Source organism: Urocitellus parryii, chromosome 13 (genome assembly GCF_045843805.1).
Source record: "Urocitellus parryii isolate mUroPar1 chromosome 13, mUroPar1.hap1, whole genome shotgun sequence".
Taxonomy (NCBI): Eukaryota; Metazoa; Chordata; class Mammalia; order Rodentia; family Sciuridae; genus Urocitellus; species Urocitellus parryii.
In genome coordinates, this window is record NC_135543.1 from 38,880,042 (window position 1) to 38,902,520 (window position 22,479).

Below are 22,479 nucleotides of genomic sequence, written 5' to 3' on the forward strand. Positions count from 1 at the left end.
CTGCCCATTCATCACGTTTCTGCTTCTGGATGCTTCTACCTTTTTCGTCTTGCCTAGCAGTCAAAGCTTAAACTGGTTGGGGTAACTTCCAGCTGCGTTAGTGGAGTTTCGGGGTTGGGGGTAAATGCCAAGCAGTGTTCCTCGTCCGTCTGTGACTCTGTCCTGGCCTGTCTCTTTGGACTCTGGGCAGCTGGGCAGCAACAGGGGGGGCACCCAAAGGTCTAGCGGCTCGTCGCCCAGGTGGGAGTGGAGAACAGCTCGACTGAGGGAACGATCCCTGAGTTCTCCCTGCCCTCCTGGGCTCCGGGAAGGGCCAGGCGCACGGCGACGCCGGGCGAGGCTGCAGGGCGCCTAAGCGGTCGGACGGGGGAGCGAGAGCTAAAGCTAGCGGAGTGCGCCGAGCCGCCGGCGCCCGCAGCCGCGGCCAGGAAGCCGACGCCGTGCCGAACCCGACGGGCGGCAGGGCGGGAGTGGCGGGAGGCGGAGGCCGGGCTGGAGGCGGAGCGGGCGGCGCCGGGGAGGCGGAGGCGGTGTCTCCCCGAGCTGCGCAGGCGTTGCTCGCACCTTGTTGATTAGTCAGTGCTGGGAGCGCTGCTATGGCGTTTCTCAGACCCGCGGCTCCTCCTCACACGCTCGAGGCGGAGGGAAGGAGGGGTAAGAGGAGGAGGAGGCGAGCGGGCGGCCGCCGCAGCTGCAGACCCGGGGCCAGAGAAAGAGGCGGAGCGGGAGCAGCCGCCGCAGCCAGCCGGGCCGCCGCTGCCGCCCGCCGCCGCGGGGCTGCTCCGAGTCCTCTCCGGGCTTGAGGGCACGCGGGGCGCCCCAGCCATGCCCCGCAGAGGCAGCTGAGCCAGGCGCCGGCCCCCTCCCTCCGGGCCACCTCAGCCGCCGCGCCCCCCGACTGCCCGCGGCCAGAGCTGCCCGGCGCCTCCCGCGCGCCCCAGACCGCGAGCGCGAGCAGTGGCGGCCGCCGACGCTTGCTGGTGCCGGCGGCTGGGAAGCGCGGGACCAGAGAAGGCGGGGAAGATGGACACGGCGCCCTTGCTGGGCTGTAGCCTCAAGGATGTGAAGTGGAGCTCGGTGGCCGTGCCGCTGGACCTGCTGGTCAGCACTTACCGGCTGCCCCAGATCGCGCGGCTGGACAGCGGTGAGTCCTGGCCGGGGCGCAGGGCAGACGCGCGCAGACCGCCGTCTCAGCGCGGGGGTGCGCGCGTGTGCTCGTGAGGGTGGGACCGGTGGGGAGTGGGTTGCTCGCCCCAGCTCCCCCTCCGAGCGCGCTGGAGTTGGCCCGCGCCGCTGTCGCAGCCCTGGCGCGTTGCGATCAACTCTCCCCAGCAGCAGCCAGAGAGGTGGAAATCAGAGCCCTTGCAGTGTAATTAAAAGGACGCCTTAAAAATAAAATTAAAAAAAATAAAATTAAATCAACATAGGGGAAACCTCTGCAGATAGTAATCATGGACGCTGTTCCTCCCCAGCCGCCTGCAAGAATTACTCAACCTGGGAAACCCTGAGGAGTTATCTTAGGCAACTTTCTTAGGAAAATAATTGCGCTCTGGGTGGCATCTTATTTTGGGTGCTCTCCCTGACGCCCCCGCCCCCATCCCCCTTCCTCAAGAAGCAGCAGATTAAAGAGGAAAAGCTCCTGGGTGACCAATGGAAGGGATCAAGTTTCTCAAAGACCTTTTATTACAGCTTGTCTGTTTTGTTTAACCCAACTGAAAGTAATTTTAGGGCTGTGTGTAGAAATGTCTTCAGCAGAAGTGTTGGTATGCTTAAGGTTAATTATTAGCTTAGTGCTTTTCTAGGCTAGAAAAAAATTTAAGTCACTAAAACATATATTGATTTGTAATCTTGAGTTCAGAACCAAGAAACGCGTGTCTTACCTGAAATTGACCACCAGCAACCAACCAAATATCCCCCAAATGTTGGCTCTGCAGTGTGAGATCTGCAAACAAATATGTAGATGTGCTACTATCAGGCAAGCAGGTTCCTTTCACTTTGAGAGTTGTGACATGTAAGGTGGCAGTTTATGTTGTGTTTTGTTTTCACCATAACTTCAGTGGGTTTTGACTTCATAGGATTTCAGACTGTTTGCAGAAAGAAACCTGCCCTGCTCTGGGGCAGCCTGGCTCCAGGCCGGCAGGCAGGCAGGCAGATAGAGCTGTGGCCACACACAGGCCAAGTCAAAATAGCACTAAGCAGAAAGATGTCATTTCGAGTCACAGGCTCTTATGTTATTCCTTGTTTTCTGGGGTTATGTGAACCATAGAAATGTCCAAAGAAATTTTTATTCCATTTTTTAAAAATCTGGGATTAGATTAGGCATTTGAAGCACTGTTGTGAAAAATAAGGGCAAGAAAATTCATGAAAGCTAGAAAACAATCTTGGCATGCTTGCTTGATTGTTGGTGGCAGTGGTGGACACTGGAAATAAACTGAGAGTTTTTAAACTCGTGATGAAATGCAAATGACAATAGCTGTTGAATCCAGGGGAAGACAGACTGTATGTTGAGGCATTTCTGTTTAGGGTGGGGGTGGAAAAGAGTTTTGTGCATTAAATATGCATTTGCAGGTCTGAATCTGTGTAGGTATTCAGTGTTTTATTTATTCCTCCTCTGTGTAAAATTGTAAATGCTGGAAGGTTGTGAGACCTCAACTTTTGTGACCTTTCCTTTTATCTGCATGCTGCCCAAACTTCTTAATTAGGCAAGAAAGCTTTGGTGCATGTGGTGTAAAAGTCACTCAAAAGCTTCATTAAACTGCAAGTTTGAAGAGGCTGAGTACCAGTTTCAGACATAACTCTTAGTTTTCTTACCCACTTTCCTATCCTCACCATTCATAAAAAGGATCTGAATCAGCAGTGTCCTCATCCCACACTTCTTTTTAAAATCAGAATGTGGGTTGTGAGTTTTAACACTGTGTCCTTTCAAGTCTTGGAATGGATTTTGACCACTGTGTGTAATTCCAATTCTTTATTGTAAATTTCACTTCCTTTCTTATTATCACTTGAGAATCACCATGGTACATACAAACAAAGTCTTAGCCCAATTCTGCCTTTTACCTTGTTTCTTTCACTTTAACGGTCCCTTCTCATTTACACACTCTTCCTTAGCATGGTTTTTAATAGCTACATAATATTATTTGGGATAGCTGAACCATAGAACTTAGTCCTCTCTTGTGGACATTGTTGCTTCAATTTTTGCTACTATAAATCATGATACAATGAACACTGCTGTACATAAACTCACTTTGTTTAGAATATATTCCTTCCTTGCTGAATGCTTATGAATTCTTTTTAAATCCTTGGCACACATTGTCACTGCTTTAGAGACTAAAGGTTATGCTCATTTACACTAACATGGGCATTGTAGGAGCACTGCTCTCTGCCCACATCATTATAATATTAGGATTTTGAAATCTTTGCTAATTTGTTGAGCAATGTGTTATCTTAGCAATTTTATTTGTGTAGACTTTGAAAGAGCCAGTGATAGATTCTCTGCTTATTTTTGAACATGTTTCACAGCAGGGCTTAGAACAGGTTGAGGCCATGTGGTCATATATTTAAATGTTATCAGGGAAATCTCAAGTTTCCTTGAGTCCTCATTCTGTGTATATCTTTTTGCCAGTTTTAGTACTGCAGGTACATTTTACACACACACACACACACACACACACACACACACGCCTACCCCATACTTAGATGTGAAAGGTAGTCATTTTCCAAATCACTTGCTTTAAAAGACACTAGAAAGAAATTGAAAAAAAGTACCACTAGTTGACGTTATGCCAAGAGGAAACTTTTGGCTAATTTTAAGGTATCCTGAAAGAACATTTGAAATCTTTTTTTCTTAACTTTATTATGGAGTGCCTATCAAATGCAGGTACATTTCTAGAAGCTTGATATATATTGCCTCCGATCCTCAGCAGCCCCATTTTAAGGACTTTGGAAACCTGAGATTCAGAGAAATTAAGTGAAGGACTCAGTAAATGGAGTAGGATTTCCATAGGACTTTGTGCCTCCAAGACTGACCTCTTATCTTGGGCTCTGATATCTCCTTTTTCTAAGGTGGGAGTAGTTTTGGAGTAGGTCTGATGTCTGCTGTAAATAGCTTCACTGTCTCTCAGAGTTTGAGAACCGACAAGTCAATATTTTTAAAATAGTAGAGACACAGAATTAAGTGCTGGCATCATTCATCATATTTAGATGACTTTCTACCTCCCAGTGGAGTGGCTAAAGAGAAGCAGTGGGGAAGAAGAGAGGTTACAGAATCAGAAAGAAGTAAATAAGTGGAATTTGGGGGAATAGGATATATGTGTATAGGAATTTATTGGGATGACTCCTTAGTACATTTGCTATTTTAAAAATATTAATTATATCGTATATAAAAAAATCCAGTTCTCTGTATTAGGCATGTCACTCCTAAAATGCCAATTAGATGGATGCATTCAATTTTATATATCCAAAGTTGAAATTTGTCTTTGTATGCTAAGATAAATACAAAATTAGTGAGCCTTTTTGAGTATTGTCCCAAAAGTCTTCATGGAGAACCCAGAGAAAAGTACTCTTGTAGTTTTCCTTGGGAGATTTACTGGGATTATGTCTCATTAGCCAAGCCTAACTCCAGTCATTGAGACCAGTAAGATCAAAAATTTATTTTTTTTTAAATTAAAAAAATGTTTTTTTTTTTTTTTTTTTTTGTAGCGGTAGGGATCAAACCCAGGGCCTTACATTCACTGGGCAAGTGCCCTGTCACTGAGCTACATCCTTAGTTCTTAAATTTATTTTTTAACTGATACATGGAAACATAAAAATTATGTATATTAGGGTAATGTGATGTTTCAACATACATGTTCACTGTATAATGTTGAATCCACATTAAACATATCTCCTTAAACATTAGTTGTTTATTCATTGGTGATATTCCAACTGGTCATCAATCTTGTAAATTGTTGGCTTATAGAACCAGGTTCAACAAATACGTTTAGGACTCAGAAGACAGAATACTAACCCCTGCTCCACCTGCAGCCATCTTTACTCATAACTGGGTTGGAGGAAAATTGCTCATTTTCTTTCTCATTATTTCATCTCGGAAAGGCTATGAAGGTCTAGAGCAATGTTCTTCTACCTATTTTGTTCCTCCAGCTCCTAAAAAATTCTATGAAACTCTAAACACATTTTAAGTTTCTGAAATTTTTCCTCCTAAGTTTAAATAGTTGAAAAAGGTGTAATTTTTCAGAGTATTATAAATATTGACATTTTTAAATTATATCATTTTTTAAAAACTATGCATCTTACTATAAAGATATATGGATAACTTCTTCATCACTTAAAAATTAGTACCTTTATCTCCATAAGTGCATATTTCCATCTGTTTTCCCTTGTATGAAATAGACTATCCCAATGCAACACATTTTTATGCTTAAAAGTACTTTAATGATCACTGTCATACTTTCTGTAACTAAAAAAGGTATGTAGATTGAAATCCAATACTTGGTATTTCTTTTGATCATAAGACAATTCATATTTAAACATTCCTGGGGTTTTGTTTTTTGTTAACAAAGAATTGGAAATTACCTGATATACAAAAGGTGATTTAGTTGTTACTCAAATACTGGATACTTTCTCCCACTCAATATGTATTAGTACTATTTTTTTTTTTTTTTGGTCCTTCTGAGGTCTTTGCAACCCAGAGAATGCATTTCAGAAAGATCTGGGGAAAGGCTAGTTTTGTAAAGTTGGGGAAGGACCATTGTAAAGGAATGGAAGGACAGCTTCCATCCATCACAGTCAAGGTCATCACAGGATGGATGTCCCTCCATCATAGTCACCGTCCCAGGCAGATAAATTTTTAGACAAGAGTACATTTGGAAGTTGAGGATCTGGATACTGATTCTTTTAGGGCTGTTAGGGCGAACCTCTTGGGAAGTGTTGGCTCTTCTTCAGACTTGTACTCTGGTTCAGAGAATGCTGGTGTAGCTCACGAATACCTGCCTGATTGTGGGTTGAAAGGAAAAGGAAGTCTCAGACTGCATGAATTGACAGGAAAAGGAAAAAAAGGAAGGCAGTACAAGTTGGAGATAGTTAAATAGGTAGGATTTCAGCAGTCTCTCCTTGCTAGCATTGTGGGGGAGTCAGATCTGATTCCAAGCCCTGAGTGTGTTGGGGCCATGGGAATTCTGGTTTTTGTTTTGTGCTCCAGTGCATCTACAGCTTTATCATTTATGTGCCTGGGTACTGTAAGGGCTTAAGCACCTATAGATCTGAGACCCCAGATGGCTATTTGCAAGTGTGGAAGGTCTTTGCAGATCTATGTATTATCTTTGAAATTGATGTAAGTTCTCAAAATCTGCTCTGTGATTGATGTTATTTTGTATATGTGTGCATATGTGTTCATTTTGCTTTTCTTCAAAAGTAACAAACAGTGTATAAGTGTTGCTCCAGGATAATATGTGCTTATTGTATGGCTTCATTTCCTCTGGTGTTCTGTATTTACAATACAGAGAGTATACACACCCAGGATAGGGAAGATGATGGTTTAAAGGATGCTGGATTTGGAACCAAGAGACCTGTGTTAGTTACAGATACTGCCATTTATAGCTGTGTGTTCTTGGTCAGATTTCTTTTCTTTCTCTTTCTCTCTCTCTCTCTCTCTCTCTCTCTCTCTCTCTCTCTCTCGTACTGGAGATTGAATTCCACAACACTTTACCACTGAGCTGCATCCCCAGTCCTTTTCATTTTATTTATTTTGAGATAGGATTTCACTAAGTTGTCCAGGCTAGCCTTGAACCTGTGATCCTACTGCCTCAACCTCCTGAATCACTGGGGTTAAAGATATGTGCCACTGCACCTGGCTTGGTTAGGTTTCTTAACACTTTAGTGTGTAGGTTTCTCATGCAGGAAAAAAAAAATAGATATTGTAGTTGTGAATGTATCTCATAATTATTCATTAATTTGTTTACTTGGTTACCTAGTGTTTATTAAGCCCTTACTACATGACAAGCCCTATTGTAGTTATTGGAGCTACAGTACTGTACAAATCAGACCTCTGTCCTCATGGAACTTAGATTCTTGTGTATCTACTTATTTTATTAGATTCAATAGCATACATGAAATATATGCATATATATAATAGTGTGTATGAAATACACAACAGCATGCCTATGAGATTGGCATAGTGAAGTGCAGATCATTTGAAGGGGAAGCTTCAGAGTATATCATTTAGGCAACTGAAGTAAACTAAAGAATAAATGATTTTTATTATCTTTATATAGATAAATAAACAGAAAAATGCTCTGATTGACTTTAATTTATTTCCTTTTGCGTCTTCAGGTTATTAGTTATCTGCATTATATGAAAAGGAATAAAGTCTTTATCAGAAGTGTTATAAAGTAACCCGAGATTGGCCTTGGGAGGGACTGAAGCAGGAAGTTAGGAAAAAACTTTTAAATCTGAGTGGACATATGAGTCCGACTAAATGGGACCAAAACAATGAATTGAGAAACTTGAATCTTTTTCTTCTTCTAGAATGTACCTGTTACTTTTATTGATTGATGGTCATTTTTTAGTAGACTTTTTTTTTTGATACTGGAGATTGAACTCAGGCACACTTGACCACTGAGCCACATCCCCAGCCCTTTTTTTTTTTTTGTATTTTATTTACAGATAGGGTTTCAGTAGTTGCTTAGCACTTCACTTTTGCTGAGGCTGGCTTTGAACTTGCCATCCTCCTGCCACAGCCTCCTGAGCCGCTGGGATTACAAGCAGGCACCACCGTGCCCAGCTTTTAGTATACTTAAAAAATTTTTTTTATTTGTTCTTTTTAGTTATACATGACAGTAGATGTATTTTGACATATCATACATGCTTGGAGTGTAACTTCTCATTTTGTGGTTGTACATGATGTTTTTAGTATACTTGTACCTCTTCTAGTGCTCACCTATTCTTAATATTGGTTATGTCTAAAAACTATGAAGAAAGAATAGGAAGGATCGTTGGGCAATGGACAGTTATAAACATTTAGACCCAAAAGACAGGATTGGCTATATGTCCTTCAGTGTACTCATTTTTTTCCAAATAAGACAGCTGTTTTGAAAGTCTTAATGTGAAATGAGTTTCCACATTGCCAGTAAAAATCTTTAGATGCTCGGTTCATCTGTGAAAGGAAAACTGGTTTGACTGTTGTGATCATCTGCATCATAGTTTAAAGAGGGAGTATTTTCATCTCTTTTGCTCATTGGCCACCTTATTGAAAGAGCAAGTTCTTGTGGACCAGCTTGTAAACTCGTTTATTTTTATTTGAGATTCCTGAGGTATCTGTCTTTTCACTTACTGAGCTTCGGTTCTAGGAAGACTCGTAAACTCCCCTCTGGTCTTGAGCAGGACTTTCAATCTTAAGAACACCAGCTATTTGGATGCAACATGAAAAATGATTCTCAACAACAGCTTCTTTGGGTACTGTTTTGTCCTACTTAAAAATATATAAAATACTTGCTAAAGTACTTGGAAATTCATGAGATTACTTTCCTTTAGAAGCCATTTTTACATGAAATGCCCCTACCCCCCAAACTTCCCTACCCTACCCTTACTCCCAGTTTTACAAAAATGTTTATTTGAATTTCAGGTTAAAGGAATCTAAAATTCTTTTTACTATTTCTCAGCGCCTAGCACAATGCCTGGCATGTAGGAGGCACTCAGTGCTCACATTTAGTAAATGAATGAGCAAATCTCAATATTAGCAACTATGAGGTCCAAGTTACCTATATCACTAAAACTGTTTAGCTCAGCATGTCTGAAATAGAATTTCGCTTTTGTTCCATTTGAGGTAGTCATTGTATGCTTAAATTTATAAATCAGAACCAAAATGATAGAACCTAATTAATATTAGCAGCCGAAAAAATAAGAGAGTATTAGACCATCATGGTTTATAAAGTAATGATTCTTAGGACTATTATCAATATTTTAAATAAATTATTTTTGGAAATTGCAATTCATTTTCAGATTTTTCTCTTTCTTCTTAAATAAGTCAGTTTTTCCCCCTGATATTAAGATGACTCTTTGATATCTTTCATGACCTTTGAAACTAGTCCCTGATTGGACATTCAGCTAACCATTTATCCATCATCTCCTCTTGGCATGCTAGTGATTTTACTTTCTTTTTTTTTTTCTAGTTTTTTTTAAACAAGATTTTTCCATATTTTTAGATTGGTACATTATAGTCATACATAATGATGGGATTTGTTGTTACATATTTGTACAGGCATACAACATAACAGTATAATTTGACCAGTATCGCTTCTCAGTATTTTCCCTTTCTCTCTCCCCTCTTTCCTTTCTTCTACTGATCAACCCTTGATTTTCATGAGACACCCCCACCCTGCTTTTTTTTTGCCTTTTTCCTCTCTAGTTTCCACATATGAGCAAACATACAACCGGCTTATTTCACTTAACATAATATTTTTAAGTTTCATCCATCTTCCTGCAAATGACATAATTTCATTTTTCTTAGAACTGAATAAAACTCCATTGCGTATGTATACCATATTTTCTGTATCCATTCATTCATTGGTGGACAACTAACTAGGCTGATTCCATATAATATGACTATTGTGAATTTTGCTGCCATAAACATAGATATTCGTGTACAGTCATTTTACTTCTAAGCAAAGCAAGCCACTTGGTTCAAATGGTGTTATAAAACCACAACTACTAATTTGGTACAGTTGTCATCTTCCTAGAATGTTCAAGATTGACTTGAAATGAGAGTGTCTTAATTTTAAACTATGAGTTTTCTATTATGCCCCCGAAGGAGTATTACATTCTTTTGTGGTAAAAGAAGGAAAAACTCTGGGTTGTGAATTATGTTACCATTATGGGCAAGTTGTTTTAATTGATTCTGCTAATTGTTAACCCAGTTTGAAATATTTAAATACCACTTGGGCTTAATGGTTGTTTAATAAATACCAAGTTATTGAATTTAAAATGCAACACAAATTCCTTATAGGTATAAAGATATTTGTTCTGGATAATATTTAACATGTACAGAAAGTTGTTATGATTGGGTCAGGTTCTAGCACAGGGTGATATAATTGTGAGCAGAGCTTATGTATATATCCTTGAGAAGATTTTAAACAAGTTAGGCTTTGTTATGTTTTGCTCAGCTCCGTAGAGAAAAATTTCCTTGGCTAGACACTTTTATATTAAAGTGTTAGTTTTCTTTAATCTAAGACTTTAGGATGTTGGAAATGAAAATTTGCCCTCTTCCTAGCGGGGAACTAGATTGAAATATCTAAAAATAACAGAAAAGGGTAAATGTTTGCATTCCCATTTTTAATCACATCTGTGATCTTGTAGGTAAAAGCACCAGTTATAACAGCCTATCATCCATTTGTAAAAAGGTTAATGAAATGCCTGAGAAAACCTAGAACAACTTCAGCGCTTCTTTGGTACAGATTCTGCATTCCATGATTGATATTCTTTTTTGGATTACTGTTCTTTTCCTTTAGTAACAGTGAGCACATGAGGGGTGGGTAGAATCAAAGAACCAGCCTGTATCCGTTCCATTGTCATTCCTGGTCCTCAGAAGCGTAGGCTCCCAGATCTTCAGTTTTAGTCTGTTTTAAGTCGTTATTGAAAGAGGATCCATTTTTACCTTTGGGCCACGAAATCATTCAAGCACCAAACCCAAGTTTAAAAAAAAACAATTTAATTAGTTGGAGAAAAAGCGAGCGAGCACATGGCAGAGAGAAGCTGAGAAGGTTTAAATTACCTACTTAAAAATACCAAGGAACAGAAAGCCAAGTCACACCATGTTTTATAAGAAATGTTGCTCTTATTTTGGGGTTTAGTTTGGTCCCATGTTTTGGCCAGTTAAGAGTAAGGTTGCCATTGAGAGTAGATAGGATTAGAAGTTTTCCTAAGCTCATCACATCCATGTAGACCAGTGAAGGTGAACTTTAGTTGTGCATAACAGGGGTAACACACACACACACACATGCGCACACACACACAGACAAAATGTGGTTTATACAACATGGAAATTTCTTTTTCATATAAAAGAAGCCCTGAGGTATGTAGTCCAGGACTTCAGAATCAAGGACCTAGGCTTATGTGTTTTGCTCTGATATCCTGAGCAAGTAGTTTTCACTCTCAGGGTCACTTCATGGTTCTGAAGAGCTGCTGGAGATCTATGTCTGCATCCCAGACAGCAAGTAAGGCAAAACATGTTTTACCCCCTAGTCCTGCACAACCCTTCACTTAGTTCTCATTGGTCAGGACTTAAGTACTCTGTCCAGGATTACTGGAAGGCAGGGAACTGTAGTCCTAATGAGTCATGAGGCCCAGGGGTTCCTATGGCAGAAGAAGTGGTGAACATTGGGTATTAGGAGCTGCTTTAGCAACCTTGGCCACTCAGATTGTTGCTTTGTGTACTTTCTTCCCATTTTCCCTCTTTCTCAAAAACACTATTAAAATAGCCACGTGTTGGGCCTCAGCCTCCTGACACCTCCCTTACCCAGGTTCTTCCTCAGCGAAGATGGTATGATCCTCTTGCCTTGACCTCCTCCTCTTTTCATCCTTGAGCATCAACTTTAACTTCCAAGTGGTTCTGTATTTAAGAAGCCTGTTATTAGAGGTGAAGTGCTTTATAAAAAGTAAGGCATGAAAGCTACTTGTAAGGAGTTACAGTGTTAGAGGCACACCTCATTGTCTTTTTCCTATGATTTGCATACTTGTCAACATTTTTCTCTCTGATTCCATACACAGTGAAACCACTGTTCAGTTTTTAAAGATGCTCCCCACCCCTACCACTCTATATTCCTTTTGCCAGGGTCTTCGTGTTTGTGTATAAAACAATATTTTCTGTTTTCACCCCAGTGTTATCATTACAGAAACTTTGGAAAATATAGAGAAAATATGAAATTGATTATCCGTTTTTAATTCCAGAGCACGTATAACTTGTTATATAAGCATTGTTTGTTGTTATGCAGGCATGGAAAATATATGTAAAAGTGGAACCAAACTATATGAAACTACTTCTTGAATTTTACATTTGCTTACGAACAAGTTTCTTCATTATTATTATTAGAAAATAAAATTTTTATCACTAAATGGGATGCTGTTATTAACAATAAACTATTATTTCCTTGACTGTTTTCCAGTTGTGAAACATGAGATTTTGAGTGTCCTGGTTTTGATAATATCTTTCTACTTAAATTTGTCAGTTTGATATTATTTCATGATTTGGGATTCGTAGAAGGGGGAGTTTTGTTATTTTTAGATTGTGGATGGACATCACTAACTTGCATCCAGGTAAGTTGGGACCATCAGCAGTGAGTAAGTAAGCACATCACTCTGTACATCCTTGAGTATCATAGTTGTTTCTTAGTATTTGATAATTTAAGAAATTGCCACTTTTTTTCTATTTTATTTCTTTGGTTAATAATAGAATAACTACAGTAATATGTTTTTGTTTGTTACATTTTCTGATCTCTTTGTTCAGTTTTCTTTGGTAGCATAATAATAATAAAAAAAAATCCTAATGTACTTTGTTCTCTATTTTCTACAGAATTTTTATAATTTTCAAATTTAATGTCAGTTAATCACTCTGTAAGCTTTCTATTTTTCTCCAGGTATGTTTCTAAGTAGTTATTGTTGTTTCTGATATTGAGTAATTGTGATTAATTTACTTTTTGATCAAAATAAATATCAGATTTAAATGTATAGTGATCACTGTCATATTGGACTGATCCTCTGAAAGAAAGAATCCCCTTTCATTGTTTAAAATAAAATTATCCTGTGAAAATCTCCGTCAAACCATGTGTATATTCACAACTGTAATTCTATTTTTGTTGGAGTCAAAGAGTTTTTCTGCAGATGCTTTATTGTTGGTAAATTCCTGTGGATTGCATAAAACTAAGATGACAGATTAGATTCATTACTCTGACTTTAAAGACTAAATGCAGTTGACAAGTTGATAAAAAGTTTGAATTTTTTAAAAAAATATTTTTTTACTTGTAGAGATGGACACGATACCTTTATTTTATTTATTTATCTTTTTATGTGGCACTGAGGATCAAACCCAGGGCCTCCCTCACACATACCAGCCAAGTGCTCTACCACTGAGCTACAACCCCAGCCCTTGAATTCTTTTTTTATGTAATCTCTAACATACCCTGAAGTGCTGTGTGTGGGACAGTTCAATGAGACAGACTAGAGCAACTTCACAATGTATTGAAGCTTAGAAATTGAGTCTTGACTCTAGTAGATAAATAATAGGAATCCTGAGATCATTTCAAGACCCATAGGAGCAAATGTGATGATTCAGATGTCATTTCATTTCTTCTGTTGAATAACAGTGCAAGTGTTGAGTTCACTGCAGTGATTAGGTAGGGAGACAGGTATGGAAAGAAGAGACCAGTTTAATTCTCTCTGAATGTAAAGCCAGTGATTGATGGGAAATAAAATACATTATCAGTCTGCCAATTTAGCACCTAAAGACTCTATAAATAGTTGTATTTATCAGTGTCGAGGTGACAGTTGCTGAAAGTGAAGTATAAGATAACTTTCAGGGTATCTTCTAGTGCCAAAGAAAAAGCCTCAAATTAACTTCCCAGTAAGGAGATCAGGTAACTTGTGAGTTGTGCTTGCTCTAACTCCCAGTCTGTCTCCTTCTTCTTTGACTCCACCGAAAGATATTTATCTGAGTAGAGAGCATACAGGTGAAAAACACTGCGTCATATCAGAGGAGAGTTTCAGGCTAACTGGCAGCTAGAAGAGATGGGAGGAGACTGTGCACTGATTATAATCCACCTAATTGTTTTAAGTGTCACAATAAAACAAAACTATTGTATTCCCTATGAAGCATAATGTATTCCCTACGAAGAATATGGATATAGAAACATATAAACAGTGAGGTAATTGAAGTCCCCACCATCTTAAGATAAGCACTATCTAACATTTTGATGCATTCCTTACTCATACACATACATATTTAAACTTTTACATAAATGAGTCATTTTAGCTATTTTAAAAACATCTCTCTCCCCTTATATCAAACCCTTCCCTCCCCCTGACCATCCTGCCTACCCACATAATCTACTTCAACAATCAGCACATAGTTCTCATATTTCCTCTGTATTTATTTTACATTGGCATTTCATATGTGTAAAGAGACACCTACAGAATTCTATTATTATTAAATAAAATTGGGTTGTATTACAAATACTTTTTGAATTCTCATGTCACTCATGGGAATCTTTGTAAATCATCTGGTATCATACATACTCATTTTTTTTTAACAATTGCATTAATACTATGTAACGTAGAAATGCTCATTCTTTTATTTCTAGTTATTGATTTTTGTTGAGTTATACCTCCTTAAACCTCACCATATATAATGTCATTAATTTGTTCATTGTTACCCTAGAATTTGCATTTTCTAGCTAATATTGTTAACTTCTCCCCAAAACCATCTTTGATGGCATTGCCTTCCTGATTCTTTTAATCCCATATGCAAAATTAAGATGTTTTTTTTTTAATTAATCTCGTGTCCCATTCAAAATTCAGTTTACAGAGTGTAATTAATTGCCAAGATGTAATCTAAAAAGTCCATAACAATTCTCATTTGTTTTAAGAAATATGAAAATACTGTATCTTCAAAATTTGTGTCAAGCACAGTTATTATATACGCACATACATATGTATGTCAGCTTAATGGTTATGAAGTGAGATCTTATTGCTTATTGTTATTTTGCGTTGTTAGGGTCTGTAAACAAGTCAAGATGGCGTCTGGCAAATGCATATAGCTATTAGTAACATTTTGCTGCTTTTTAAGAAGCGAATTAAAATCATGTTCTTTGTTTTTTCTATTGTTGGCTTGTTCTCATCAGTTTCTAGATGCTATTTGTATATTATGGAGATATTTCCCCTTGTTTACATTTATTTTGTTTATTCATTTTATTTATGTTGTATTTTTCCATTTAAGATTTTTCAATTTTCTTGTGGACAAAGTTTCTTTTTCCTGTTTTCAGTCTTGGTTAAGAAGAATCTCCTTTCTCTTAGGTTGTACGTGTAGTATTTTAGAATGTCTAGGAAGATTTACAACTTTTTTAAATTTGTCTTTAGTCCATCTGGAATTAATTAATTTTTGCATATGATGCAAGCTTTGTATTTTCTTGCAGGCTGCTGTTGTACCCGCCCATTTATTCAAAAGTCTGTTACTGCTGATATGAACTATCTTTGTCAAATTTATTTTGCTCTTTAACAGTAGAAAAATATACTTGAGCCACACCTGTCTTTCTGGGATATGCTTTTGGCTGTGTTCTAAGAACACATAAGATTAGTGAAGTCTTAAAACAATTCTTTAAAAAAAAATTTTTTTTTAAATTTTAGATGGACACAATACCTTTATTTTACTTATTTATTCATTTTTATGTGGTACTGAGGATTGAACCTAGTGCCTCACATATGCCAGACGAGTGCGCCACCACTGGGCCACCACCCCAGCCCCTGAAAACAATTCTTTTATTCCCCAAAGAAGAGAAGTTATAGCTAGAACTGCCCCTTGTCTTGACTTACTCTTCTTTTCCAGTGGCCATGGGAGACCCGTGGTCTGTTTTTTTTAAAGAAAAATGAAATTCCTTTTGAAGCAGAGCTACCCTGGTGATATTTAGAAGTGATAGTAACTTGTTAAATGCCTTCTAGAAGCATAGTCCAGATGCTTTGGCAAACAGTTTTCTCCAGGGAAGAATTTGTTTTAAAATTGATACTTTATTAAGTTGTTATACTTTGTGTGTGTGTGTGTGTGTGTGTGTGTGTGTGTATGTGTGTGTGTGTATGGTGGGGAGAGATTCAGAATTTAAGAAGGATTTGCAGTCATACTCGATTTTAGGTTACTTAATTAAAAGTGTATTTCCCCATTATTTTCCCCATACATATTTTCATGCACTATTCTTATTTTATAAATGTGTCTATTTCTTTAAAATCCCATAATGACCTGTTATCTACTTTTGAAGACTTAAGTTTCTCTTACATTTTGTTTACCTCTTCCAAACTCTTTGATAGCATTGTCTTCCTGATTCCTTTTAATCTTACACATAAGGACCAGAATTAAAACTTTCTAGAAAAAATGTAGGGCAATGTGGACTGTCGATCTTAATTTCAAAACCCAGAGTGTGTGCATAAATAGAAGAATGAGAGGAGAACACATAGATTCTTTTTTGAGACTTTGTGTACGACGTGATCCTTGTGTAAAGTTACAACTGAACCTCAATCCTGGATCCCCTGAGGAACTTTATCAGGTTGGAATAGAGGGTATTTAAAAGTTTTATTCTCTTCTTAGATTTGTCTGAGAACAGGGATCCCGTCTTCTCTTTCTGTTGTAGGTTTCACAGGTCTGGTACTCTGCTCCCCCAGAGGGATCAGAAATCTTGTCTGACTGTTCCACAGTGTTATCAGGATACTCTGGCTTACACACAGGTTTGCACACGCTCTCTTCTTCCCCTTGACCTAGTAGCAGGTTCTGGGCAAGGAAAGAAGTAATGAATCTAGCAACCACTTCTTCCTGCTTTAGCTCTGGGGACTTAGCTTCTTTCTAAGACTTTTAGTTTTCAAAGTATCTCAAATTTAGAAGAAACTCATAGACAAGAGTATGTTTTTCTTTAAAACTTACCGATGGATGGAAAGAAGTTGAAACATTCTGAGGCTGGGTGAAGCCAACAGTGTTAAAATTTTGCTGGTAGATCATTGGGATTTGACTACCATTTAATCAAAAGCATCCTAAGTACATGAATTATGGTCCATTCATGGGATATCTTTGAGCCAAATAATCCTATGTACAAAGCAAACAAGTGAGACAAGGAGTATTAGTGAATGTCCCAGTGCAAGATGGGAGATAATCTAAACTGAAAGTCAAGGAATATTCCCTGAAACATCCATCTCTAATGAAGAACGCTACAGTTTGCATCTGGAACATCCCTCAAAGGCTCATGTATTAAAGGTGGATCCTCATCTTGGCACAGTTGGGAAGTGGTAGAAACATGAGAAGAGGGGCCTCAGGAGAAGTCTTCAGGTCATTGGGTCTGTGCCCTTGGAGGGGGATTTGGGACCCTGGTCTCTTCCTTTTTCTCTTTGTTGATTTCTGTCCACAAAGTGAATGGTTTTACTCTTGTCATGTGCTTCTGCCCTGATGTGCTCACAGGCCCCAAAATGCAATAGGGTCAACTAGTTATGGACTGGAACCTCCCAAATTATAAGCCAAAGTCAACCTTTTACCTGTATGAATTGATTTTCTCAGGTGTTCGTTACAGTGAACTAAGGCTGACTTTCTAGCGCTGCTGGGTTACTCATGAAGCAACATGATGCATTCCTCACTCACAGATTAGGTTAGGTTATTTGTTGTATACAAACGTTATGATTTTCTGTGCTACATTTTCCAAATTCAAAGAATAACTTAATTCTGTTTCCTCAGTAACTTTGACCCCTCTAAAGGCTGGGATTGTGTCTTTCATGTTTGTCTCAAGTGTCCCCAGGACCCAAGATGGTTTTCAAATTGCATTACCTTGGCAACATGTAGGTGTTCAGTAGAGCCTTAAAGGCTTTTTTTTTTTTTGAGGGGTGGGGGCATGATATACAATATACAAACACATGTAGTGTAGTGGGTTGAATGGTTGTGTGTGTCTCCTCGCCCCTGCTGCCCAAGGAGATGTCCGTGTACAAATCCCTGGAACCTGTGAATGTCACTTTATTTGGAAAAGGTCTTTGCAGATGTAACTAACAGATTTGAAATGAGATTGTTCTGGATTCCCTGAATGGGCTGTAAATGCATGGCAGGTGTCTTTTTATAAGAGAAGGGCAGAGGGAGATCTGAGATAGGAATAGGCAGTGTGACCGGGGAGGCAGAGATTGGAGTGGTGCAGCTCTAAGCTGAGGTTTACCTGGAGCCATCAGAAGCCCAAAGAAGCAGGGAACAGAATCTCCTGTAGAGACTTCCGAAGAAGCATAGGCCTCCAGAACTGAGAGAGAATAAATTTCTATTGTTTTTAGCTACTTATTGTGTGTTCATTTATTATATCACCCACAGGAAACTACTGCACAAACACACACACATACACACACACATTTTGCTAGCCTATAATTAAGTAAAATGCCAGATATTTTTGAAAAATGGAAGTTATAAATATAGAACTACATCCTCTGGATTAAAAAATAAAAAGTTTCTCTTAGCATCCATCAATAGGCTGATGGATAAGTGGGAGTGTGGTATGTGGTTTCACAATGCCATTCATTTAGAACAACGGAACATGAGCTTGCTGTCTCAGAAGCACAATACCAAGAGCTAGGAACACAAAGACAAATAAACAGTCCTGATTCTCAAGGAGTTCATAAGCCCAGATTCTTAGACAGTTATCATGTGATAAGCATGGAAATGCTCCATCCTATAGGTCAGTTAACCTTGCCAAGAACTCTTGGGGCAGTTTTTCACAGAAAACACTAATTGACTACTGAGTTGGTCATTCAAGTTCAAGTACAAGTAGAATTTTTTCTGGGTTTGGAAGAGGGAGAATGGTATTCCCAACAGAGGTTTGGAACATCCAGAACAACGGAATGTGGGGGTGGAAATAGGGAATGAGGCCCAAAAGGCAAGTTAGAAGCAGATTTTGTAGAACCATAGAATACTGAAGATTGACCTTTATCCCATGGCTACACTGGTAGCCCTTAACCTTTGGTCCCCTTCCAGGATACAAATAACAGAATGTTCTAACAGAATAGATCACAACAGAATCCACTGGGTCCCAAATTTTTATAAACTCCAGTATAAAAATTAATAAATAACAAACCTTACAATGATGCGTATTCTAATAATATATAAGTTACTCATATCAGTAGCAGTCTCAGGAGAGGCTCAATGTAAAATCTTGGGCTGTGTATCCATCCTTCCCCAGCCCATGATAACCATCATGTTTCTGTCCTCATCAAGAAAACAAGTCAGAATGTGACTGTGTATCAGGCTTTCATGGAGAAACTTGAATCTGTTTTCATATTAAGAATGAATTAGGGCTGGGATGGTGGCTCAGTGGTAGAGCGCTTGCCTAGCACACGTGAGGCACTGGGATCGAGCCTCAGCACCATATAAAAATGAAATAAAGATAGTGTGTCCACCTACAACTAAAAAATAAATATTAAAAAAAGAATGAATTATTTCGGGCTGGGGCTCTAGCTCAGTGGTAGAACACCTGTTTAGCATGAGTGAGGCACTGGGTTCAACCCTTAGCACCACATAAAAATAAAAATAAAATAAAGGTAATGTGTCCATCTACAACTACAAAAAATATTTTTAAAAAGTGAATCATTTCACATATTTCAGTATTTTACTAAAAGCAGTATTGAGCAATGCATTCTATAGGTAGCCGGCTCACAGCGCTGTGGGTGAAGATGAGTATGCCGGTAAATGGCTCATTTTTGTTCCCAGGCACATCGTCCACTGTCCACTTACAGGGATGCTCCTCAGATGTTCATTTAAACAGTCAGAAAATGTTGAAGGCCTTTAAATGTGGGAAAGGCCTAGGTTTATTTTTTACAAGGATTACTCTAGTGTCCTTTCAGAAGATCATTTAGAATAGAGAAAAAATGGAATAGGAAAGACAGTTTTTGAAGCTATGGGGTTATAATCGAGGAGAAGGAGGCCTCTAGCCAAAACTAAAGGTGGGAATGTAGAAGAGGAGGAGCTATGGGAAGGAGAGATTTCCAGGACTGATGATTGGATTTGTATATAACAAAGAAGGAAGCATCAACTAGTGCTGAGGTGACCAGGTTAGGTGCCAGTGCCCTTATCAGAAATAAGAACACACATGGAAAAGCAGGTTGCAAGGAAGTGTAAAGTCAAGGTGGGCCAGATTTGGCACTGTAACAACTCCAAAATGTCAGTTTTTTAAAACCACAAAGGTTAGGCTTGGGATGTAGCTTCTTGTTCAGCATGCACAATTTTTCAGTTTGATCCTCAACCCCATAAATACATTAATTTTTTTAAAAAAGTAAAGATTTATTCTCTTCTTGTACTATGTGTTCATCACTGGTTGGCTGGGGGATGAGAGTGTCTCTGCCCTCTGTCATCCTTCCTCCCACTGTGGGACCCATAACTGCGCGTCCATCCATGTTTACTGAGGAAGGAGAAGGATTGGAGTATCATGGCAAATCATCCACTGGCCCCTTAAGATGCTGATCCATAATGGCGGGGGTGGGGGGCATGGGAAAAATGGAGGAACTTTGGGCAAAGGGGAGGAGAATGGGTGAGGGCTTATGGGAGCAGGAAAGATGGTGGAATGAGATGGACATCATTACCCTAGGCACATCATTACCATATGTGTGTATGACTGCACATATGGTGCAACGCTACATCGTGTACAACCAGAAAAAATGAAAAGTTGTGTTGCGATTATGTACAACAAATCAAAATGCATTCTGCTGTCATATATACCTAGTTAGAAAAAGTAAGTTAATTAATTTTTTTAAAAAAATGCTGCCTATAAGTGGTGCTCTTCAGATCTCCCTTACATGTGGTTGTTGGTGGAGAATTCCTTATCCATACCTACCTTATGAATCCACTGACTACTCTGGTGACAGGTGTGGGAAGGTGGCATAATATATGGATATGTTGGGGGTTTTGAAAGAGAATTCTTTCCAGAAGGAGTTAGAAATCTTGCATCTTGAGAGAATTCAGGGCTAGAGAAATAGTGTTGGGAGATTGGTGTCATAGTTATATATCAAGTGAATAACATTAGGGATTAGAGCCAGTGCTATTGATGGGAAAAGATCAAGGTTAATAAGTTTGTGGGTACAAATGTTGCAGCCCTTAAACCATATATATTTTTTAAGCAGCTAGTTATTACTTAAATTTAATTTAATGGTTACCATAGAGGTTCAATTAAGTACCTAAATAGAATTTAACTTTTTTTAAGACTAAATTTGCTGACTTGCATTTAGTAGTTTAAAAGGTGGTCCTTAGATTTTGCAGTAGGATTTCTACCAGTTCTCTGACTCAGCAGGCAAGAAAACATATTGCGTAGAATAGCCATTGTAGTTGAAACAGAAGATCAGTTATAAGTTGATTGATGCCAAGGTTGCTGAGTACTCCGAAAATTAGCATACCTTTAAATTTTTTCTGACTGTGCCTCAGACAGCAGGATCAGCTCGGTCTTGCTGTAATGATGTTCTTTTTATAGTTTCAATTACTGGCAAAGGGAGGTAGTTAATAACAGTTTTCCCCATACGGAAGGAGACTTGTGTTTTCTGTTCTTCATTCTCTTTAAAGGGTCTTAGACTTTTGCCAGCCTGTCCTCAATGTGTCTATACCAAAATTACTCACTTTTCAAATGTTTCGCATGGACTTCAGTGATTATCCAAAATAAACTCTCTTCTCTCCACGATTGTATATGTATCATTGAAAATGAAAACCTGGTTTAATGCATGCCTTCATTCTCTTTGTTGAAGATTTTGCAGCATAATAATAGCAGGAATGGTACAAATGGTAATTCTTGTTTTCCTGGTCAAGACAACATTAAATTTCTTTCTTTCTTTTTTTTTTTTGATAGTACTATACCATCCATGCATTGTTATTATTATTATTATTACTACTTTCTAAATAGGAAGCTAGTTTTAACTTCTTGACACAGGCATGTAAAACTACTAACTGTTTCATATTCTGCAAATAAAGCCAGGGATGTTTACTCCTGGATGATAATTATAGTTAGGTTTGTTGAGAATTAATAATGGTGCTGGCTCTTGCACATCACTTTATATACATTGTCTCATTTACTCCTCATAATACCCTTGGCAGAAGAAGAATACGCTCAAGGTCGGGGAGTGGACAAGTGGCAGCCAGCAGCCAGAGGCAGTTTTAGAGCCTCTCCCAAGTCTCCAAACAACCAAGAGTCTTTCCCCATGTGCATTGCACATTACAAAGCAAGAACATCGTTTGTCAACCATCTTTATTTTTTGGACAGATTATTAATCCTTTTTTTTTAAAAAAAAATCTTTATTTATTAATTTATTTTATGCGGTGCTGAGAATTGAACCCAGGGCCTCACACGTTAGGCAAGCGCTGTACCACTCAGCCCCAGCCCCAGCCCCATCCCCAGCCCCTCCCCCTCAACCATCTTTTTTAAAAAAGTGAACCTCTTAGGCACAGGTACCAAGGATAGACCTGATCCCACTGATTAAAGTAAAGAGAGCACAAGGCCCACTCAGAATTGTTTCTAGAGGACAGGAACTAAAGTGTGGACCCTGGAGATTCCTAACTGAGGTGGGTGTCTTATTTGAAATGCTCATGTCTTTCCCCACCCTATTCTTACCAGTAATAGGGGTAAAAGTGACATATAACAGCAAAATAAGAATAGTTTGTTTTTCTCTCTTGACTTTTAAAACACTTATTCCCAAATTGTCCATATATATATATATATATATACACACACATATAATATATATATATAT

The 22,479-nt window shown here is 38.7% G+C and overlaps 1 protein-coding gene across 2 annotated transcripts in view; it reads left to right on the forward strand.

The window, feature by feature from the left end:
- Positions 1-604: 604 nt before the first annotated feature.
- The window catches only part of Garem1 (GRB2 associated regulator of MAPK1 subtype 1), a 192,735-nt gene continuing 170,860 nt past the window's right edge, over positions 605-22,479 (forward strand). For both annotated transcript variants that reach the window (XM_026400755.2, XM_026400757.2), the window contains exon 1: positions 605-1,144. In XM_026400755.2, coding sequence (XP_026256540.2) covers positions 1,024-1,144 — 121 coding nt within the window. In that variant the 5' untranslated portion in view covers positions 605-1,023. The remainder of the gene's footprint in view (positions 1,145-22,479) is intronic.